The sequence below is a fragment of the Parasteatoda tepidariorum genome, chromosome 5, assembly GCF_982258835.1.
Source record: "Parasteatoda tepidariorum strain Cologne lab strain chromosome 5, Ptep-v5.0, whole genome shotgun sequence".
Classification (NCBI taxonomy): Eukaryota; Metazoa; Arthropoda; class Arachnida; order Araneae; family Theridiidae; genus Parasteatoda; species Parasteatoda tepidariorum.
The window spans coordinates 3931531-3954659 of NC_141759.1; the positions used below are offsets into that span (position 1 = coordinate 3931531).

The window sequence follows — 23129 nt, forward strand, 5'->3', positions numbered from 1 at the left end:
TTCCATGTATTTAAGCAAGCTTGCATTTTTATAAGAAGCTTGTATATTTATATTTAGCTTTAATTGCGATATAGTATTAGATTCAGCATTTTTTTCTTACCCAAATTTGCAAAATATGTATTCTTATCTCTTTATGAAGCGGTTGGGGATATTTCCGTATAGGTACATGCTCACTCCAATAGTCATTATTACCAAGGCATCAAAGAGTTTCAGTAATTGCAAAAATGTTAAAATGATGTATGTAGACGGGTGGCTAAGAGTTGTTAGTTACCTCCTTTAATTTTTTTCTTCAGTTTTTCGTTGCGCAACCCTGTTGTCGCTTAAAAAAATTTCAATATTTTGCAGTTACTCATTTGGGAATTTTCCAAGCTGTTGAAGAAATATATATTACTAATTACTATGGTATATTTAGATAAGAGTGTTAAAATATGACATAAGCATGATACTTTTTCAAAAAATGTTTAATCTCATCCTCCTTTTTATAATGAAAATTTTGATTATCATTAAATTAACATTATTTTTTTAAATATTTTATGCAGAAACGTACTGGGGAGATTTCCATATCTTGATCTGTGGCAAAATAATTGCCAAGTCTTGGCAACTTTTGGCCATCGGCCTGCGAGAAACTAAATAATTTATCACAGAAATAAACCAACTCGAAAGGTTTAACTCGTAACCACCTCAGGGCAAGCACCTACAAGTTTTTTTTTAAAAAATTTGCTAGTTTAAAATCTATTTGGCTCCTTCCTTGGCAATTGTAGTTGACTCGACAGATCATGATACAGAAATATCCCCACTTTCTGTTTAAGCTGCAGCAGTATGTCAACTTATCTAGTCTAATATACATTTGATGTCTTTTAATTTATCTTTGTAAATATTTATATTTGAAATGAATTTTTGGTAATTGATTTCGTGAAATAGCTTTCAAATTAAACAAGGCAAAAACATCGTGAATGAAGTTCAAGTTAGGACTCAAACATGGACATAAAATAACTATTTGGTTTCAGTAATGAAAACCTTTGAGGACGTTTCTGTATCATAATCTATTGCTCCAACTACAATCGCCAAGGTGCCAAATAGGTTTTAATTAAACTTGCAAATTTAATTTAAATAGAAAAAAAACATGTAGATTTTGCCTGGGGATGGTTACAAGTTATACCTTTCGAGTAGGTCCCTTTCTGTTCTTTTAATTAAAAAAAATTTTTTTTTTAGTTTCTCGCGGGCTGCAGCCCAGGAGTTGCCAAGACTTGGCAATTATTCTGCCGCAGATCATGATACAGAAAACTCCCAAACTTTTCTCAGTGTCAAAAAAAATTTTTAAAAATTCTTTTTTAAATGACTTTTAAATTGAACAAAGCAGAAACAATGTGAATAAAGTTTAAATTAAGACACATAGACATACTATAGATGTTTGGTTTTATGAACAAAAACCTTTCTTTGTGTCAAGAGATATATTTATATTTCTTGACACAGAGTATATATATACATATATTTTTTCCATTGAGGAATGCTTTTTTTTTCCACTGAAGAATGTTTATATATATAAATCAAAACAAGGATATCAGTTTTTTACTTTCACTTACACTGTATTCATATTTTTGCTTTTACTCATATTTAGTACCCTTTTTTTTTCATTTGACTTTTAAGTTGTATATTATAAAGTGTTAGAAAGTAGTATGAATTATTATAGTTGTAGAGATGTACCGATTACTTGGTTGTTATTCAGTATACCTATGCAGAATATTAAATATATACATCCCTGCTAAGTTGAACAAGAGGGCTTGCAATTAATCAAATACTTTACTTTTTTTTTCATGGTTCATGCCTGCAAAACAATCGTTATATTTATGTAAAAAGAATAAGAACAAATTAAAAACACGCCTCACTCTCTCTTACTCAAGATATTGCGCATATACATTGTAATTTTACATCGTAACAATACCTGTATGCAATTTTGTTGAAATAAAAAATTTTACAGTTTTGAAATTGTTATGCTCTCCACATTTAATGACAATGTTTTAATTATTTCTTAAGTTTAAGAAGTTTTTGACCTATTCCAATGTAAAAGTAATTAAATTTTTTTCTTCTGTTTATTACTGCATGCATGCATCGTTAATTTTTTAATAAATTGATAAATAACTTATTTTAGCATAACAAGCATCTTTTATGAAAAAACAATGTCTTGAGCTTTTGTTCAAGTTTTTGATCGATCTCAGCACTTTATATGGCGTTTTGTTTCTCTGATTTTTTTAAAACAGAGTTCTTTTCAAATTAGAGTATATATTTAAGGAGTTTTGCATTAAGCTATAAAATAAATTTATGTAGAACTCACGCCATGTTTTTTGTTATTTGTGATGTTGCAATTTTTGGTTCAGAAAGAAAAAACATTTAAATAATTTGTCACTCGAATTGGTACTTCTGTATTAGAGTTTGAAATCTATTTAAAATTTGAAACTGTCATTTAGAGTTTCAACGTCATAATAAATTTAATGTTTATGTCTATGCATTAAAATTCAAAAAAAAAATTTCATTTTTATTTTAATTAAAATTAGGTACAATTACATATATGGTCTTTAGCTTCAGGTTGTTAAATCCTTACTTGACAAATTTACATTCTATTGCAGCAATGATTGACTATTTTTCTTAAACTTATTAAATACATCCTAGGTATGAAAATAAAAGTAATTCCAATCATTGTTTCGATTTTTATGGAATCTAAAAAATTCAATTTTTAAATTTTTTTCAGATAAAAAATGGGTGATCGTAAAACAGAATTAAAAGGTAAAAGCTGGAAGCGAGAACGTGAAGAGCGTGGCCGCAGACAAAGCTCTCAGCGTAGCCCTTTAGCATCCTCAACTGAAAACACTGTTGACAAAAAAAGACCCGATTCTTTTGATTTCTCTGGAAATCCAGAAAATTCTGCTGATTCTGGTAATTAGTTGATAAAATATCTTCTTATTATATATCTTATTATTATTACACTTCTTATAATACTAAGTTCAAATTGCAATGTGTGTACTTAAATATTTTTTTGTTTTTTTTTTGCTTATGGCACTAACTCTTTAATTAAATGCATCTTCTGAGATTTCACAATAAATAATATGAACCCTGAACTATTTTTCCCACTACCAATTTTTTGGTTACTTTTTATCAAACCAAGGAATCATAGCAAGTCATTCAAGCGTAGTTAAAACATAGTAAATGCTAGGATTGTGGACACTTAATGTTTATGTAAGTTAATTATTACTGTACATAATGTGAACACTAAGCATTTTTTCTTGCTACGCTCTTTTTATCTCATTTAAAATTCTGTCGTAATTATACGTTTGATATTCAACTGCTACTGAATAATCTTGTTTATAAGAAGAGTATGCTGTATAGAATATTGTTTTTAAAACATCGGGACTTCAACTAATGAATTGTCTGTTATGGCCTTGTGTCTTAATGAGGGATAAAAAGATTCTGTAGAAGAAAGACGCCCGGTGGCTGAGCGGTAGTGCTTCGCGCTGTTGTGCCACAGGTCCCTGGTTCGATCCTATTTTAGTGATATAGACCACCTATGATCATTGAGTTAATTTGACATAATTAATAAAAAATAATTTAATATTAAGGAATATGAAATAAATTTCTTTTTTTTATGAGAGCTATAAGTTAGAAAAAAATACTGATCTTTAAAATAATCTTTCTTATCTTAAAATAATCTAAATCACCTACAATTGAATTTTTATCAATGGCATGTTCTAATCCAATCAGAAGATTATATTTCGTCTTTCACTAGTCCTGCTCACTCATCCCGTTAATGTGGACAGTTGCCTTCCTGGTGCTTGGAGCTATCAGTACGCCAAATTTTATCCCTCTAGGTCAGATGGATTAGGAGTTTACTTAGGATACAAAGACAAGCAATTATTTTTTCGTGCATAGATTTTTATTATCAACAACTAGGTTAAAAAGATCAATTATAAATGAGTATACATACTTATTACTTTCGAATGGCATAAATGTAGTTTACATTTTTACAATTACTTACTATGTTGGCCCCCAATATAGTACTTTCTAGTTTTTGTGGATAATTTGCCAAAAATGATTGTGCATCCCTGAAATTGGATATATAATTCTATTTATAGGACATTAGAAAAGGTAGATAGAATCCAAACTTCAAATATTTTACAGTAAAATCACAACTATAGATGAATTTGCAGAAATTAAGTTAAAAATAGAAGTTACACATAAAGGTTAATTATTTATCGTGTAAATAAATAAAATGTTTGACTAATTGTTTTACAGAACTTTTTATTTTCTTTTGCTTCATAATCAAGGTTATTATGTTTTATAAAAGGAACCTAATAAGTGTTTCTATTTTTAGAGAATCACAGTCATTCGCAAGATGCAGATCCACCTCAGAATGTAGACGATTCTCATATGGAGACGGATGACCAAAAGGTTGTATTTGTCGATTTTTTTTCACTCTTTAATAATGTCATTACATTCCATAGCTGCCAACTCTACTCAATTTTCTAGTAGACTACTGGATTTTGCCAGTTTCTACTGTTTTAATAAAAATTCTCCTGGTTTTTGTACATCTTAGAAAGTTCCCTAAAATTGAGTCCTAAAGTTAAGTTTCTTAAAAAAAATCTGTATTGTAATTAGGACTGGGCGATATAAGAAATTTTATATCGTGATGCATCGTCAGTTTTGCATAGCGATGTATTGCAGTATAGTATTTTTGAAATTCATTTACTTGTAAGGCGCAGCAAGTCGAATTTCTATCAAAACTTCATACTCAGATTGATTTAAATCAATTTATGAATTTGATGTATATGTTTTGCTTAAGAAAGATATTAATGTTATATTTTCTAAAAATGATCGCACAAATAAGGAAAGATTTCTTAGTTTAAAAATAAACAATAAAAAAATTAATAAAATTGAAATTTATCAATATATTTACCTAACAATGTAGAAAGAAAATTTAAAAAATAAGTTCGTTAAAAATTATTTGTATGCTTAAAACAAAGTGCTAAATAAATTAAACAAAAACAAAAACACTTTTAAAACAACACTATTTTTTATCATTATTATTTCACATAAATAAATAATAAAGTTAAATTGAATAATTACCGAATTCTGAACGAAAAAACAAAGTAAGGTTTAATTTCTTAAAAATAAAAACAAAAGAATTAAGATATTCGATAATATATTCAACTGTCAATATTGAAAGAAAATTAAAAAACACGATTATACTCTTTAATAAAACGAAATGCTAAATGATTTTAAAAAAAGAAGTCGCAATCGCAAACATTACTAATTTTTTTGAATAAACAAAGTTGATTGACTTATGTCCAAATCCAAAAGAGGAAAAATAAGTTTTGTTATAATTTTATTTATAAAAATGAAAACAACTAAAGATTTATAAATTTAAAATCAGTAATAAAAACCCATTAAATTATTATTTTATACAAAAAGTTTTTAATAAAGTAAAAAATAGCTTAACAAATTTAATTAATTTTTAATTTAATTCTTTATGGGCACCTTAAATTAGATTTCCTTTTGTAATAAATTCAATAATGTAAAATAATACTTAAACATATAATATTAAAATTAATTTTCACATTTAAAAATAAAAAATAAAGTTTTGTTTCAAAAAAAAATTTTCCTAATTAATTAAGAAACACTTCTTTATATATTCTTTTCAATAATAGATTACGTTCAGAACAAGGTAACGACGGCGATCACAAAATCAGTCCCACTGAGAATGATCTGCAAGAAACGATATCAAGTCGCGACAAAGAAGAAAAAAAACTAAGAGGTGCGAAATGAACATGCGAGATCACGATATATGTTCTCAAAACTGATTCTGATTCTACCGCTCATCAATCAAGGCCGTTTCAATATAACGATACGAACATTGTCTTCCACAGCGCAAGTTGGCATCGGAAAGTAAGAGATCCATGTGTGTCTTGTATCGCTATATTGTTTGTCTTCTTTACTCGACGGCTTAAATCAGACTTCTGATGCATCGCCTGGAACGAAAGTCGCTGTATCGGCCTACCGGTACAGGTGTTAAATCGATATGTCGCGATACATCGATTTATAGCCCAGTCCTAATTGTAATACATTATTGCTTCCTTGAATATTTAAATAAGTATTATTAATGCATAATGAAGCGAACCTCATTTATAGAAATCAGTTAAAAGCTTTTTTTGTTCTAAAATTTTTATTTTTATTTATAACTTTTTTATTTATAACCTTTTTTAATTAGTTAAAAAAATCTTTTAACTATCTTTGATGAATGTCTATTGCTATTCAAAATTCTGAGTTTATGTAAGTTTTTAAGTACATTTAATGTTAATCATAACTGGAAAATATTTAAGTTTTTCTATTTTGATGACCACAAAAGTCCCTGAAAATTCCTATGGGTAAAATATTAAGTACATTATGCAAAAATTATCATGAAATTTATATTATTTCATAAAATCTACTGGATTGTTTCCTATCCATGTTGGTAGCTTAGCCATTTCAACATTTTATATTTTAATTTATAACGTATATAAATTACAAGTGTCACTTATAGATAGAACCTGTTCAATACCAGTTTAGAATGTTAAAACACTCTATCGAGATTTAAGTAACTGATCAGTCTAACAATCCAGATTAAGTGCATTTGAAGAAATAATAATTCAAAATCAGCTTCTCTCCCTTTTAAGAAAATTTTTATGCATAACTGTTTGAAAAATTTACCTATCAACTGTATATACTGAAGCAATAGAATGAGTGGAAGAACATTTATTAATAATAGCAAAAATGAAAATTAAATGCATTTATAATTATTAATTTTATGTATGTTTGCATAAATTAATAAAAAGTTTTATTGAATGCTTGCCCTAAAATTTCAAACACCACTGACTGAATCATTTTATTGGTGTTGCTAAGGTAAAATGTTTTTTAAATCTTATGCAAGCTATAAGTGTGTCGTTAATTAAATTATTCTTGACAATAATGTGCGTCATATGAAGGAGAAACATAGAAAAAAAAAGTATGTCTCAATTTTTTTACGTGTAATTTCAAATACATCTTTTTTTTTTCTTTAAAAACATATTTTTGAAATTGTTGAGACATGCTTGATCACTGTTGGAGTTACTTTAAACTAAAAATTACATTAACTATAAACTAAAATATACCATGCATTTTTTTATGTCGAAATGTACATTTTACACATTTCTTTCTTTCTTTTAATGTTTCCTTATTTTTTTTATTTTTATACCAGATTACTTTTCTCTTTAATATAAAAAATTACCTAACAATTTCTGGTTTATTATTTTTTTCAGAAATGTAAGTTTATAAATGTATTTGTTTACATACGAATGAATTACTTTTATCTAATAAAGAATTTCTTTTGTAGGAAATTGAAGAAGCAGCCATTGAAGAACAGAAAGTAAGTTTTTTTTTGATATATATATTTTGTGGTATTTGTTTAAGAATAAGTTTAATTCTCAAAGTCACAATTATTTTTTTTAGAAACGATTTGATGCTTAAAAATTAAAAACATGTATATTTTTTTCTTATTGATTAGACTTACATTTTGAAGCGTAGCAACACGTCTAAAACTAATACATAAAAATCGCATACATCTCAATGTTAAGTTACGCTATTAAGTGTTTTCTAGAGCACTAATGATAAAATATAATTAGTGTGAGTACACATTTTTTAACTAAATATCAAACAATATTTTTAGTCAGTGAAATTTTTGCAGAATGCTGTATATCCAAGGTTACTAAAATTTATTTTCCTTATTATTTTATACAACTTTAGAAACTTGTAATCTAAAATTATTTAACACTCTAATAGTTGCACCATATTCTTAATTTTTGATTTTTCTCGAGTAAATTGGAAAATTAATTTTCTGTTCCCACAAACTTATGAAAGTTTTACTAATTATAAATACTTTTCTTTGTAATGTTTTTTATATCATATATTGTTTTATACTACCCTGATAGTTTATATTTCATATGAGATGTAATGGTATAGTAAGTAGTGGGATTAAACTCAGTTTCATGTTTTAAAAGTCATTTCTTACGTTAAGGAGTTTTATCAAAAAATAAAACAAAATTTTAGAAGATGCTTAATTGTGATTTATGTTTTTTAAAGCACTTAAAAGTACTTTCTTTCATTAGGATTTGCTAAAAGTGCTTAATTTCCTATTTTTCAAAACTAAGTTTTTTCTTTGCCATATCAATTGTTGTCAAAAATTGCAACAAAAAAAAATCTATACCTGGGGGAGAAAATTAGTCTTACAATTCACATTAATTATAAGCAGCTAAGGAGGTTCAATGTAAATAACCCTGACTTCTATTATCATTGTTTTCTGTAAAAAATTCCATTGCAGTTTTATTAGGTTTTCTTAGATTAGATTATCTTATTTAAATTAATATAAACTTTCTGTTTCAATCAGTTTTGGTTCTTAATCCTAAATAAGATGTTTTTTAACTATATAAATAAACTATATTACTCTGACTTTTTAAACTTTTCCAATTCTTGTGCAAAACATTGTATCCACTCATTTCATTTATATTCTACCCTGTATACAAAAACATCTATCTGTTAAACGTTCAAATAGTGAAATTTTGTTTCATACAAAGTGTAATATTAGATATATTTTCTATCAAAAAGTACTGAGAACAAATATTAAAAAAATATGATTTGAATTAAAACAATTATTATAATTTTTTTATAATTATTTATTTGTGTTGCTCCTATAATCAAATTTTAGCAGTTAATTTTACATTTATATATTTTTTTTAATTCAATACTTTTTACACTGTAATATTTGTTTTGCAGAAAGAATTAGCATCATATATTACAGAAGTTTCTGAAAAATTGAAACAAAAAGCAGAGCTAAGAAGCCTTAATGGAAATGCTGATGGTAAGTTACTCAACTTCTAACTTCATTTTCAATGCTCTAACTATAGCTCAAAAAGATTTACTCTGAGAAGTTTTTTTATGAGTTTATACTCTGGAGCTCTCAAAAGAAAAACTAAAACTTCCAATCGATAATGAAAAGAAAATAGTCTGCTTTAATGCTAGATAATTGTTTAAAGTTCAATTTTTTTTCAAGAATAACATTTTCTTAGTATAAAACTCCTCTTTGTAGCTGTAAGCTTCATAAATCTTTAAATATTTGTTGAATGTTTAATTTATATAATTTTATTTTACTATTTTCTCTTGAATTTAAATTTTTCACTGTGATTTTCATTTAATTTCAATTAAAAAAAAAATGACTGGGAAAACATTTTTGAGCACTTGTTGTAATTTATGCTTTCTTTAAAATATTTTCTATTCTCTTTTGTTCTTAAATTTATTTTTATATAGAATGCAGTATATATTTATTAATTACACCATTACTTTTTATTAACAAATAAAAGTAAAAACTCTATATTTAATTATTTAGATCTACATAGGGGCTGGAATCAATAGAATTTATTCAAAATTAACATTATTAAGTACAAATATGGACTGAAATTTTTTTTTCCGTCAACCCTTAAAATTTTAAAATTTATTAAGGAACTTTGAGGAAGATGTTGTAATGGCATCTCATTGGACTATTAGTTTTAGATAAAAGCTATTTTAAATTATGTTTAAAATTTCAGTAAAAGATTTATTGAATCTCAGAATCTCCATAACAAACATTTCTGCTCAAAATTCTTCTTCATGATTCATCAGCTCCAAACTAAGCATTATTCAAAAAATTTTGTTGACTCTGTCTCAAACTATCAAAATTGGCAATTTTAACAAAACTGAATCTGACTGACTTAACAGTTATTTTTACTATGAAAAATTTTGATGATTTTTGTTAAGTTTGTACCATTTCGAAGTTTGAGCGGTTCAAGATTTGTAATTTTGCAAGGGAAGAATCCTTAAGAGGTTTTAATTTCAAAAAACTGCTTTTAAGGCAGTTTAAAAGTGCTCCTTATTATTTTCACTCATCATCCCCCCCCCTATAGATCTTCAGATTCTTAAAATGTTCCAGGAACTTTTGTTCTGTAAATGTCTTTTTTACACTTTTGTTATTAGTAGTGCTGTAACATTTTTTTTGCTTTTCTGTCAACTTATGAAGGATTTAGTATTACATTTAATAACACCCCTACACAATGGGTAGGAACTAAAGTGCTACAAAAAAAAATCTTTTGTAGTGACTACTTTTAAACGTAATCTGTAGTGCTTGCTATTTTTTTTAAAGTAGTGAGATACAAAAAAAATATTAAATTGTAGCAATTCCTTGCAACTACTTTTAACATTACTTTAGTAAAGAAACAGGATTCAAATGCTACTAATTTTTCTATTTTGATTTGCGCAAATCTACAAGAGTTCTTTTTTGGATGCAATGAGAATGTTCGTAGTGTACTTTAAATTTTTTTTTTAATTAAGTTAACTTAAGCTTTAAACACTTAACAATGTCACAAATATTTGGTAATTTTCTAGCTTTTTTAGAAGCAAATATTAGCTGTCACGATGACGGGAAGGGGCTAGAGTGTCCCCAAAGTTATTTTGGTAGCTACCCCATAATTCCTCATAGGCTTGATTGTAAGGTACTTTTTAGTAGGTATAGGGTACACCAGTTTCATCAAAATATGAGATTATTTCAACATATCTTCAATTATTGTTTAAAGAGAAATGGAAACTCAATTACCAAAGAAACTTATGTATAATTGAAAGGTCAGTGTCTCTTTTAATCAAATATTCTTGTTAATCAAATGGAATAAAATACCATAGCATTTTAATAATCAAGTTTCTAATATATTTTTTATTAAATTAATTATGATTATGTTTTCAGATTTTAGTTGTCTGATTGATCTCAACACAAACAATCTGGGAAGGGCCGCACTGGCACCCTCAGATTTTCTAGGTATACAGCAATGTTCAGTCTTTCTAGTGTAAAAGGTTAAGAAAAAAATTTGTAAAAAATAAATTGTTTCATTTGTAATCCTAAACCATTTCTTTTCTGAAATTTTTCTTTCAGTTTTTAACTTTCTTTAATTTTGAACATAAATGTAAATTAAATCTTCTAGCAAAATTCGTCCTCTAAAAGTAGTGAAGTAATGACTACTTCTCCAGAGTAGTTAGCAATCACTACATTTAAAAAAATATATAGTTTTAGTTAATTACAAAAAAATCTAGTTTGTCGGACTTCTGCTACTAAGCGAGTTTGATTTTAATCAGCTGTCAGTGTAAAAGATGCACAGATGATCAGGTTACAAAGGATTTGCTCCCTTTTATTAAGTGGGATAAAATTGGTTCTTGATAGTGGATGTCAACTTAGACAAAGGGTTGTCAACTTAGGTTTCACCGTAAATGAACCTTTTACTTAATTATTAAAATCATGTTTGTAACATGCTTTGTGCCATCTTTCATTAATCTATTCACAAAATTCATACAAATTCACATTTTCATATGTATCAATTCTTAGGGCTGTACAGATTTCTATTGCCTTTATTTTTGAATTCAGAAATGATTTATATGCATTAGCTGTGTGAATTCTAGGCTTTTGTTTATGTGTCAAATCTACAGAAGTTGTAAAATTTTAAATCAGATTTTAAACTGATTCCTGAATTCCTTAAAAAAGTTTTGTATTCATAAAACAGTTTTTAAGGTCCTTGAAAAGTATTTATTCTCTAATTTTTTAATCTAATTTTCAAGATCCTTAAATATACTTACTTGCTTTTGAGAAAATGTAATGGTTAAAGGATCTTAGTTTATTTCCCTTTATTTGTCATCCCACAGTTGATAAATTCCTACTTAGTTCAAATAACCATATTGCAGTTTAAAATGCTGTTAAATATTTTGTTGTGTTGAAGGTTATTAAAATCATATAAGTACTCCAGGTGTGATTGTATTCCGGATGTACCCTGGAATTCCGGGATTTTTGTATCATCCTTTCAGGATCTGAAAATTTGGATCAGGGTAAATGATTTTTCTGGGACATAATCTGAAAAACATAATCTGACAAAATTTTCATTTAAATCTGCAATCAAAAATGTGAAATTTTAAACTTGGCTGAATCCTGTTAGCGAGGCGTTTACAAACGTGTGCTTTCGGCCATTTAACAAATTTTTGGAACTGCGTCGGAATTCGCTATTATTACAATTCTTATTCACGTGATTTTAAATATTAAGCGTTGATTTTTGTATTTACCTAATTTAACTTACACATTGCGACTCGTATTCATACGGTTTAAACATTAAATCTAGCGATTTGTATTTATGTGTTTTTAAAATCAATTTTGTGATTCATATTCACACGTTTTAAAATACAGTATCGTGATTCAGATTCATGCGAGTTAAAAATCCAATGTCACAATTTACGCATTTTAAAATCCAATATTGCGATTTGTATTCCTGCGTTTGTAATATCACACATCGATTTTCGTATTTATACTGAATTTAAAAACTATGCATTGCGACTCGTATTCACGCTATCTAAATTTATGCATCGCAATTTGTATTCACCTGATTTTAAATTGCTATATTGTGAATTTTGCAAGATCTAAGACTTTTCTTAGTTACTATAAGGTGCAATATTCTTTATTGGTAGATAATTTAATTATAAGTCTTATTTTAAAAAAAATATGTTAAATACGAAACATGTATGGTACATAAATTGGTATCTTGCACATAAAATTTTCAGGGTTTTTCACTTTGTTCTCTTTTATCATAACTTTTTGTTCATTTCAGCTAAAAGACCAGAAGAATCATTCTTCAGCAAGCTAGATTCAAGTTTGAAAAAGAATACCGCTTTTATTAAACGTCTGGTAAGTTACATTTATTTTAAAGCTTCACAGTTTTTTTGTTGCTGTTCATTTTCATTTGTTGTGCTGCATTTAAATACCATTCAATGTTATTCATGAGTTTAGTTATGGACTTCTCTTTCATATGTACATCATTTTTAGTACCAATGTTTACTTTTTTTTTAAGTATATATTCATATATTTTCTAAATTGTTCTTACAGTTAATTTCAAAGTGCAAATAATGAATTTTATTGCGGTGTAAAAAGATATTTTAAGCTACTACTGTGGCCAAATTTACAATACATGGACATGAAATTCTTTCGCCTCATGGCTGAATTTTAACTTCCTAAACTTTAAAAGAAATTAAATTTCTAGTTTTTTCATTCTTTTAACCTCTTTAATAAAATGTGTGTCTTCGATATATAAAGATTAAAAATTGGTTGGATTATCAATATACATATGTAGCAACAAAAAAAGAAGAAAAAAAAAAAAACTTCAGAAATTACGTAAATAATTTAAATGTTTTTTTTTTGTGCTAAATAGTGTCAGACACTTTAGTATGTTTTTATAATTATGAATATTATTACTTCATTTCACTCACCTTTTTTTCTTCTTCATGATTTGAGTTGATGGATATTCTTAAACTTTTTATTATTTTCCCACTCTCATGCCAGAAAAAAGTAAAACCCTGCAAATCTAAATTCTTGGATAATCTACATTGATATTACATCCAAAAAATTATAAATCTGAACTACCTTTGTAAAAATAATTCATAAAATAACTGAAAGAGAAAAAAAAAACAGTCAGTAAATAATGCAATTTAGACAAAACATTGGTTTTAATAACAGTGAGATCCAAGTGAAATTCTATGATAAAGTAAATTCACATGCTTTTTTAAGTACTAGGGTTGTTTAATCAAAAATTATTATCTGTATATAACATAACTGATACAAAAACACATATTGTTCCTGCAATATTAAAAATGTTATTAAGACATGAAATTTATAATTCACGTGGATATAAATCGGTTTAATACATTTTATAAACTATGACCCATATGCATGTATATAATTTATTTATCATGCAGCTGAGACATTCATATTTATTGAATTAATGTCAAATATTTTGAAGATACAGCTTTGACTTACGTAGGGAAAAATTGGGCAAAACCTCTATTACAATTGGAATTCTAAAGAGACAATAGTCACAGTTAGCTAATATTAGTAATGCTTTATTGTATTTATTTAGTTCTCACTCGTTACATCGCTGGGGGTTGTGAGTTCAATCCTGGCAGTTGACTAAACAACCAGCGTGTATATGCAAGAAGGTGCACGCTAAATCTGACATGGCTGAAAATCCTCTTGTTGGTTCTGATGTGTAAGTTCAGAAAGGGAGGCACCACAGCTCAGGCATTTTCCACGTCGTTTGACCAGGTCAAAGTTACATGGCATTTCTACAATGGTTGTTTAATGATAGAGTCATAAAAATAGGACTTGGTGTTTGGGTGATATGATGTATATTTAGTTACTGGCGATTTTAAACACCGTGTAGTTAAATAAAGTTACACTTAATTTTAAGTTAATTTCTTTAAGGCAAATAATAAATTATTACACTTACTTTTATTCTTATTTTTGTCAAAAATTCTTTTTTCTTTCCTTTTTTCTTTTGAAAAAAAAGGCATATAATTGAATGACTATTGAAATAATAAATTTTAATGTGTATGTTATTTTTATTTATTTTGAGCTTTTGAAAAAAAAAAATATTTTATTGATTTTTTAGCGTAATATGACAGATGCACAAAAAGACTCACTTATTAAAGATATGGACGCATTAAATCTCACAAAATACATCAGTGAAGCCGTAAGTAGCGTTTCTAAGTGTCATGAATAGGTCTTGCATTAGTTTAATATGTTTTGAATACAAACTTGATATAAATTTTATTCTCATAATTTTTGTTAAACATGTTTCTTATTTATTTCATTATGTAGATTATGAATTTCATTCTATAAAAAGTTAAGAATTTCTTTTTAATAAATATTGCACAAAATGTTTTTTCAGAAATTATGAACGTTAAACGTTCATAATTTCTTTAATACAAAATAAATAACAAATTTTTTTCTAAACAATTAATGTTTACCTGCATATAATATTAATTGATAGTCTTACGAATTAGTAAACAGGATTGGAAGAAATTTGTAGGAAGTTAGTTGTATAGCAGTAAGTTTAAAAGTATTTATTATTAAAAATATTTATTTTATTGGCTTGATAAAATACATTTACTGTTTCATAAAAAGGTAGGCTATATTCATCTGTTTACCAGTCTACAAGTTGCTATTAAAGTTCCGACTGTGAATATTTATAAAAACTCTTTTTATTTAAAAAGTAACCAAACTGTAAACTTTTTCCATTTACTGTTCAAACAAATCAGCCCAATTGTAAAACGTTTAATTATGAGTTTTCAAAGAGAATAAACAATCATGTAATTGATTACTATTGATACTTAACAATTTTAAGAATAGTTGACAAAATTTTATGTTTTTAATAAATATCATTTACTTAGTTAATTTTTTAAAACAAGTTCTACTCGAGGCATAAAATATTTTATAAGCTATTCTTTCTTTTCTTTTTTTTACAATTTATTTTAGTAGAATAATAGCATTTTCGTAAAACCTAATCTTTACAATGTTAATATTTATTTGTATAAAGCATGAAATTTCATATTTATACTTAATTGAATTCCCATTCTTTTACGGTCAATTCAAAGTCTTATTCTAATTTCAGGCCTCAGCCATTGTTGAAGCAAAGTTAAAAGTAAGTCATTTCAGTCTTTTTACATTGAATCATATCATATGTTTTCATTTATTGTTTTAACCCTGTTAACTTGTATTATTTTTATTACTTTTTGTATCAATATCAAGTACTGTATCAATATCAAGTTATTACATAAATTTTCGGCAGTAAAACAATATCGAGATGTGTCTTATTTTATTCAAAGAGACTGCAATTGAAAATTAGAACATGATTTTAAAAGCTTGGTAATTATAGAATTATTTGCTCAGAAAATTGTGGTTGTTCAAGAGTAACAGAGTAAGCAGTGTGCATGTGCCATCATTGCACACGTTGCTATGGCGACAGCTGCTCTTTGATAATTTTTATAATTCTTTTTTTTTCATTAAGATCATTATGCATTAATATTTTTTGTGAGTTTACTCTTGCATTGTGGGACCTGAGAGATCCTATAAATATCACTGAAATTGTCGATAAAGAGAATCTCATCTCTTGAACGATGTTTTTCTTGTTCAATTAAGAATCAGAAATCTAGTCTTCAGTTCAGTGGTTATTACTTCAGACATGAGTAAGAAATTGAAAATGTAATACTTTTGGTTGTTTGGCTAATTCACACTATTTGTCAAGCTGTTCAGAATTTTAAAGTGTTTTTTTACCATGTATTTCTTTAAAAATGTAAAATATGGGTTTTTCTTTACTTTAGCATTCTTGAATTATAGCTTCAAGTTATCTATTAAATTTAGGGGTGTACAGTATTTTTTGGAAGAGTAAACTTTTGGCTTTTAGAGAACTGCAAGGAATTCAGTATTTTATAGCTCCTATTTATTTTTTCCTGTAGAAAAACTAATTTTATTATTTTTTATGGAGTATAAAGATTGTTCAAATATTATGCAAGCACCTGAAAAGAGGTAGGGTTTGCTGACAAGGGATAGGAGATGTGTTAGTAATGCTTATTTAAGACCTCTAAATCTCATTATTTTCAAGAGAAATTTCTAAATGCAGGAAATTTAAAAAAATTAATAGAAAATTTGGAAAAATTTCAAGTATGAAATAAAAATGAAAATTCAAGGAAATCCAAAGTTAAAAGAATGTTTCTTCTAGGAGTTTATAAATTTTGTTTTAAGCTAATTTCATCTTTCTAAAATTTTTTTAAACATCTACAGATAACTGCAGTGAAAAACAAGACTTTTTAACATAAGTATTGGATGGGATTTATAATTCACTTAGTTTTATGACAAGAAGAATTTCAAAAAATATGCTTACTTATATATATATATATATATATATATATATATATATATATATATATATACATATATATATATATATATATATATATATATATATATATATATATATATATATATATATATATTATATTTATATATATATATATATATATATATATATATATATTTATATATATATATATATATATATATATATATTTATATTTATATATATATATATATATATATATATATATATATATATATTTATATTTATATTTATATATATATATATATATATATATATATATATATATATATATATATATATATATATATATATATAAGCACACTGGACAAAAAATTAGTCACCCCTAGAGAAATCATGAAAAACATCATGTAATAGCATGTAACACCGCCTCTGGATTCGATAACCGCCTGGATTTAGTTATAAAGTGAGTCCACAAGGTTTTGCTGGTACTTCAAGTCCAGTTTAAGGTACTCGCTGGGGATTTGATCGCGCAAATCAACCGAATGGCGAGAATGATGATTTCGGCGCTTTACTTGTTGATCCAATATGGCCCACAAATTTTCAATTGGGTTGAAGTCAGATGATTTTGCAGGCCAGCCAAGATGTAATTGAGTGTCTGAGTGTTCATGAAACCAGTCACATATTCTTCCAGCCCGTTGAACTTTTGCTGCTGTCATCTTGAAAAATAGGAGTATCAAAAACACACTTTTCAAGAAGATGTTAACTGATAGGCAACATATAATTATCCAGAATGCTCAAATAAACATGTTAGTTAATGTTAATGACCACCTGAATGAGGGGGCCCATTCTATAATAAGCAAAACACCCTCAAAACAGGACAGACTCCCTTTCGGCTTGAACCTGACCTTGCACACAGTCAGGATGAAATGCTTCACCTGTTCTTCGTTGCACTCTACGACGTGCTTCTTTTGAAAAAAAGCAAAAAAGTGATTCGTTTGGCTGACCACCCAACTGGAACATCTGCTCTTGCACCCACGAGCCAGAGGTCAAGAAAACTAAGATGAGCAAGGAAAGCCTTGAGCCTCTATGGTCATGAAATTACTTGCATGTTTATTTTTAAATTATATCAAGGGTGCACATTGACCTTCTAAAGGGTACATTTGGATATATATTTAATCATTGTATAGTTATCCAATGATTTTTTTTTTTTTAATACTCAGTTCTGAATTACATGTTCTTCTAAAATGATTACAGTAATTTCCGGTAAATAGGCCGCACCGCCGTACTGGCCGCACCCGCAAAAAACATCGTTAAAAATTTCAATTTTCATCTTATAGGCCGCACCGTCGTAAAGGCCGCACTTTCGTTTTTTCGATCGATCATCGATTTTTATCAAATATCACATGTGTGAAAATACTCATAAAAAATAATAATCTTTAAAACATAAACTCTATACTTAGAAAAAAGTTATTGATAAATATTTTTTTTTATGTATACTCATTACATTATCATCATCATTTTTATGTATACATATCATAAAAAAAAAAAATGAATTGAGAATGATCCTAAGTCAAGGATGCGTATGCGATAAAAAATAAACTAATCACAAAATAAATCAGCATTTATTTATTTATACTTTTCAAATATTTTTGAGCATATATCTATTCAAAACCATCGAAATCTGATTCTTCACTGCCGGATATTCAGCACTTAATCTGATCGCTTTTTCTTTTTTTTTTTCTTAGAAGAAATTTTTATTAACAAGAGAAAAAAAAAATCAGTATAATTCTCTTTTTATTTGAATTTTATTCTGATGAAGTAACTTTATTTTATTATTGATGAAGTAACTTTATTTAAAAAAAAAAAAAAAAAACATGAAAACAAATCTGAGTCAAAGGAAACATCTGTTTCTAAAAGCAGTTTAAAATAAAGGGAAAAGTAAAAACATCTGCATTTCCAATGAACAAAATAAAGAAATGCAAGTTGGAAGAAACTGATAAATCAATCTTGACAGCTGTGGAAATGCTCTACTCATTTGTCCCCATTTTTCCCCCTCCAGTTTGACCATAAATTAGCCACACCCTTTTGAAATTGAAACTACCAAGTGGGATACAAAATGAATTCTATCCCTTTTGAGGCCTCTTTTTATTCGATGTAAATCAATCTCTTTTGTTTTTTATTAGATATTAATTGCTATTTTTTTTTATTATTTGAAAGCTAGTTTTTATTTTTAAATTGTATTTAGTTGTTAGCTTGTTTTTTAATCATTAGTTGTTAGCTTATTAAAAATATATATTGTTATTTCTATAATATAGATAATTATTTTAATTAATGAAATTTCTTAAGATGGGACATTTTTAAAGTCACCCCATCATAATCTACGATCAAAACTGAACTAAATTTATTGTAATTAATCAATTTTCGGAAATTAACAGTATAATTGAATTATCGTAATATATGGGCGCCATATTGGAATTTCCGAAAGCGATCCGAAATTCGGCAAATTCGTTTAAAAAAATAAGAAAGAAAAACGTTACCAGAGTAAACACTACGAATTAGGTTCGTTATTTTGGAAAATTTTTGCTAAACATCTGATTTTGAATAAATCCACCATGATCAAAAAATTCTCCCTTGTGGGATGGGATAAAAAAATTCTACATATAGGCCGCATCGGCGTACAGGCCGCGCATCGTGACAGCCCAACTTTTAAACACGTATAGGCCGCGGCCTATTTACCGGAAATTACTGTATATATTTTTGAAATACTTATCTTTCTCTAATTTTGTAGATGTCTGATGTCAATACTGCTGTCCAGATATGTTCTCATCTGCATCAAAGATATGCAGAATTTTCCTCACAGCTTCTGGAGCACTGGCAGAAAGTATTTCCTATGAAGAAAGATGAGAAGGTAAAGTTATTCTTGCTCTTTTTCATTCTGATTTGCAGAAATGCTTTTAGCATTGTACATTGCAGTTATTAAATCCTAAAGAATTTAATGATTAAGTCTCATTAGAAAAGATAGTGATTACCTAATTAATATATTGACCTTTGGTTTGGGAAATTAAATAGTGCCCAAAAAAGGAGGACTAAATATGAGATGAGTTGATGCTGTGGAACATGAGCCTCGATTCAGTAGATAGACAGGATGCATAGCGTTTTTAAAAAGTGCTTACTTTTTATTTACGTTTTTTAAAAAGCCCTTAAAGGTGCTTCTTTTATTTCGGGGTTTGTAAAAAGTGCTGCATTTTTATGCAGGGTTTGTAAAAAGTGCTTAATTTTCAATCTTTTAAAAAGAGATTCTTCCTTTGTCGTAACGATTGTTTCTCTAAATTACAAAAAATGCATGATTTTCACAATTTTCTCTGCAATATTTATCAGAAACTAGTTATTTTATCAAGATTATGTAAAGTTTTTGAATTTTATTGATTTTATATTTATAAATTAAGAACTTTTAAACAATAAAAAAATACTTTTTAATACTACTCAGATCTTAAATATAATTTTTTTTTTTTTTGGAAAGTGATTAAAAATATTTTTGAGTGCTTAAAAAGTACTTAGAAGGTGCTTATTTTTTGTTGAAAAAATCTGGCTAAGCACCCTGATAGAGGAAGTAAGTATTGGAGCAGCTGTGCTAGCATGTCATGCAGAAATAGAGAAGAACTAAATATAAACAATAATAAACTTAATAAAACTAGAAAAAAAAACTTATACTGTATCTCTCTAGTAGTGCTGGTAGTCTAGTAGTCTCTAGTATATAGGAGACAAGTGTATAAAGGCTCAATATTCTTCAAAGTTTCATTATTGATATTAGAATTAAAGTTTTCACTCCATTTCATCATTCATACGATTTTTATAATATTATATATTTAATCATTTTGAAAAATATGAATTGAGCTAAAAGAACTATTAGAAACAATCAATAAAGTAAAATGATTTATATCTTTTGAGATTCTTTTTGGGTGTTTATTTGTTTTAATATCAAATGATCTTGTTATGAGATTATTGTGTTTTCTTTTTGATATACCTCTATATATTGAGAAAGTGAGAAAAACTATAGTATATGTGGAAATAACCCTTCAAAATAAATAAATAAAATCAATAATTTGTAGTTATATTGTAATTACGTTTTCTAATTTGTTTATATTTGTTAACAATAGAGTTATTTAATTTTGGTAACATTCTTTGTATACAAAAAATGTTATAACTGAAAAATATTTGTAAACATTTTCTTTCAGTACATTAATATCAATTTTTTCTAATTTACTTTAATATTGCTTGAAAAACTGCTGTTTTATTGATATTAATTTCTTATAGTTGTTTTTTTTTTATTGCAGATCTCAAATCCAAGTAAAATCCGTGTGGATCTTCGTTTTTATGCTGAGGTATTTATTTTGTTCCATGTTAGGGAAATTTTAATTTCAAGTTCTGGTTGCTGTGTTTTTTTTTTTTTTTTTTTTTTTTTTACAGTGTCAACTTATTTTAAAGTCATTTTTCTTAATGCTTTAGTTTACTTTTTTATAATACTTAACTTCTTACTTTACTTTATGCTTTTGTTTACTTCCCCTCACTTTTCTTTACACTTTACTTTGCTTTTTACTTTATATATACTTTTATTTTAAACTTTATGCTTTATTTTATAATGTATTATTTTTATTTTATACTTTACACCTTATTTTATACTTTTCTTTATATTTTATACTTTATGCTATACATGACCGTTGGTTTCTGGCTGTTGTAAGAGTATTTTACTTTTAACTAATTTAAATTGTGATTGTGTGTTTTATTTAGATGTTTTATCTAGATATCTTCATTTTTTTTTTAAAAAAAACTTATTGTTTATAACTTATTTTACAGCTTGTGTCATCTGGTATTTTTGCTTTAAAAGAAGGTTTGCCACTTTTAGGAAATCTTTTGACTGTTCTGACTGCCTCTGACAGAGAGGAACACAGCAATGTTAATATTTTGCTCAGCTTTTGTCGTCACTGCGGGGAAGACTATGCTGGTTTATTGCCTCGCAAATACAGACTTCTTGGGGAAAAATTTGGTGTTGAGATTCCAAAAAGTGACTTTTTGCTTCCTGACCGGCAAAAGGGATTGCGTAATTTGCTCAAGGATTACTACAAATCTCTCTGTAAACACCTCACCAAAGATTACAAGACACTCCAAAATTTGGAGAAAAATAACTACAAAATTTTGCAGACGAAAGGAGAGCTGAGTACAGAGAGGAAAGAGAAGTTTGAGGCGACTCAAAACGCTTTCCAGAAACTTCTCACAAACACGCAGCAGTTTGCGGACATCGTAGACGAGGATATCCCTCATCTTCCCAAAGACGACAGTTTGTTCCAAGACAGTGAAACGACCACTTTGGATGTTTACAACCGATTTAAGGATCGTGATGCTGTATGTTTTATTTTTTACTATTTCAATTGTTGCAGGGCTTAATATTATTCATAGTGTGTTGGTTTGAAACCATTATAATTTGACTTGGACCACCGTAAAATAAGTAATAGTCTCTTTGGACCAACAATCAATCAATAAAGAAATAATATACTTATATCTTTTTTTTTATTTAAATTTCAATTTTTTTAAAAATTTATTTCATTTCATTTATTTATTTATTTGATATTTTGGCATGTGTTTTTGACAAAAAATTTTTGGTTAGTATTTTTTATCATAATTTTGAATATTTGGCTTTGAATATAAATTTTCATGTAATTTCATTTTAATAATTTTTTTTCCTTCTACTATTCGGTATAATTTGTTATTTATGCTAAATATATATAATATCAAATTTGTTTGTTAAAACTTAATGATAAAATTTTGATTTATATAAATAAAATTTGTGTTTTTAATTAGTTTAAATTTTTATAAATTATGTATTTGTAAAAGTTATTTCGTTACATTCATTTGATAGTATTATTTTAAAAAAAAATCCAATCAGAATGACTGGTGAAAGTATTTTGGGGATCTTTTTGTTATTGGTCCTCAGGACCAGACTCTAAATTTTCTTAATTTCAGGCACGAGATTCTTTCGGCTTTTGATGGAATTTCTGACTTTCTGAACTTTAGGAAAAATTAATGAAGAAAATGCTATATCTAATGTCTATAATATATTTATATTTTAATATTATTTTGCTATTTTATTTTCTTAAATCATGATTTTTATATAAAGCTGAACTGTTTGGTTGGGTACTCATGTAAAAGGAAAACTTTGAATTAGTAGATAAAAAATTAAATTTTTTTTCTGCAAAATAGTTTCACATGTTTTTTTATAAATTTTTTCTGTAATTTAAGTTAATGGGTATTTTCAGACGTTCCTTTCCCACTCTCTAGCCTGTTATACTT

At 27.0% G+C, this 23129-nt stretch overlaps 1 protein-coding gene across 39 annotated transcripts in view; it reads left to right on the top strand.

Moving 5' to 3' along the window:
• Upf2 (UPF2 regulator of nonsense mediated mRNA decay) overlaps positions 1-23129 on the top strand; it is a 91310-nt gene that overhangs the window by 461 nt on the left and 67720 nt on the right. For 20 of the 39 annotated variants that reach the window (XR_015433583.1, XR_015433582.1, XM_087163170.1 and 17 more), the window contains exons 2-11: positions 2747-2931; positions 4364-4440; positions 7397-7429; positions 8833-8917; positions 12723-12799; positions 14556-14636; positions 15558-15587; positions 19573-19692; positions 21119-21166; positions 21639-22184. Coding sequence is in view for 35 of the 39 variants with exons in the window: in XM_087163170.1 (XP_087019296.1) it covers positions 2754-2931; positions 4364-4440; positions 7397-7429; positions 8833-8917; positions 12723-12799; positions 14556-14636; positions 15558-15587; positions 19573-19692; positions 21119-21166; positions 21639-22184 (1275 nt within the window). In the remaining 4 variants the exon portion in view is untranslated. Of the gene's footprint in view, positions 1-2746; positions 2932-4363; positions 4441-7396; positions 7430-8832; positions 8918-10825; positions 10898-12722; positions 12800-14555; positions 14637-15557; positions 15588-19572; positions 19693-21118; positions 21167-21638; positions 22185-23129 lie in introns of all 39 variants that reach the window. The other 19 variants (XR_011637729.2, XR_011637728.2, XM_071185413.2 and 16 more) reach the window with 1 other exon arrangement.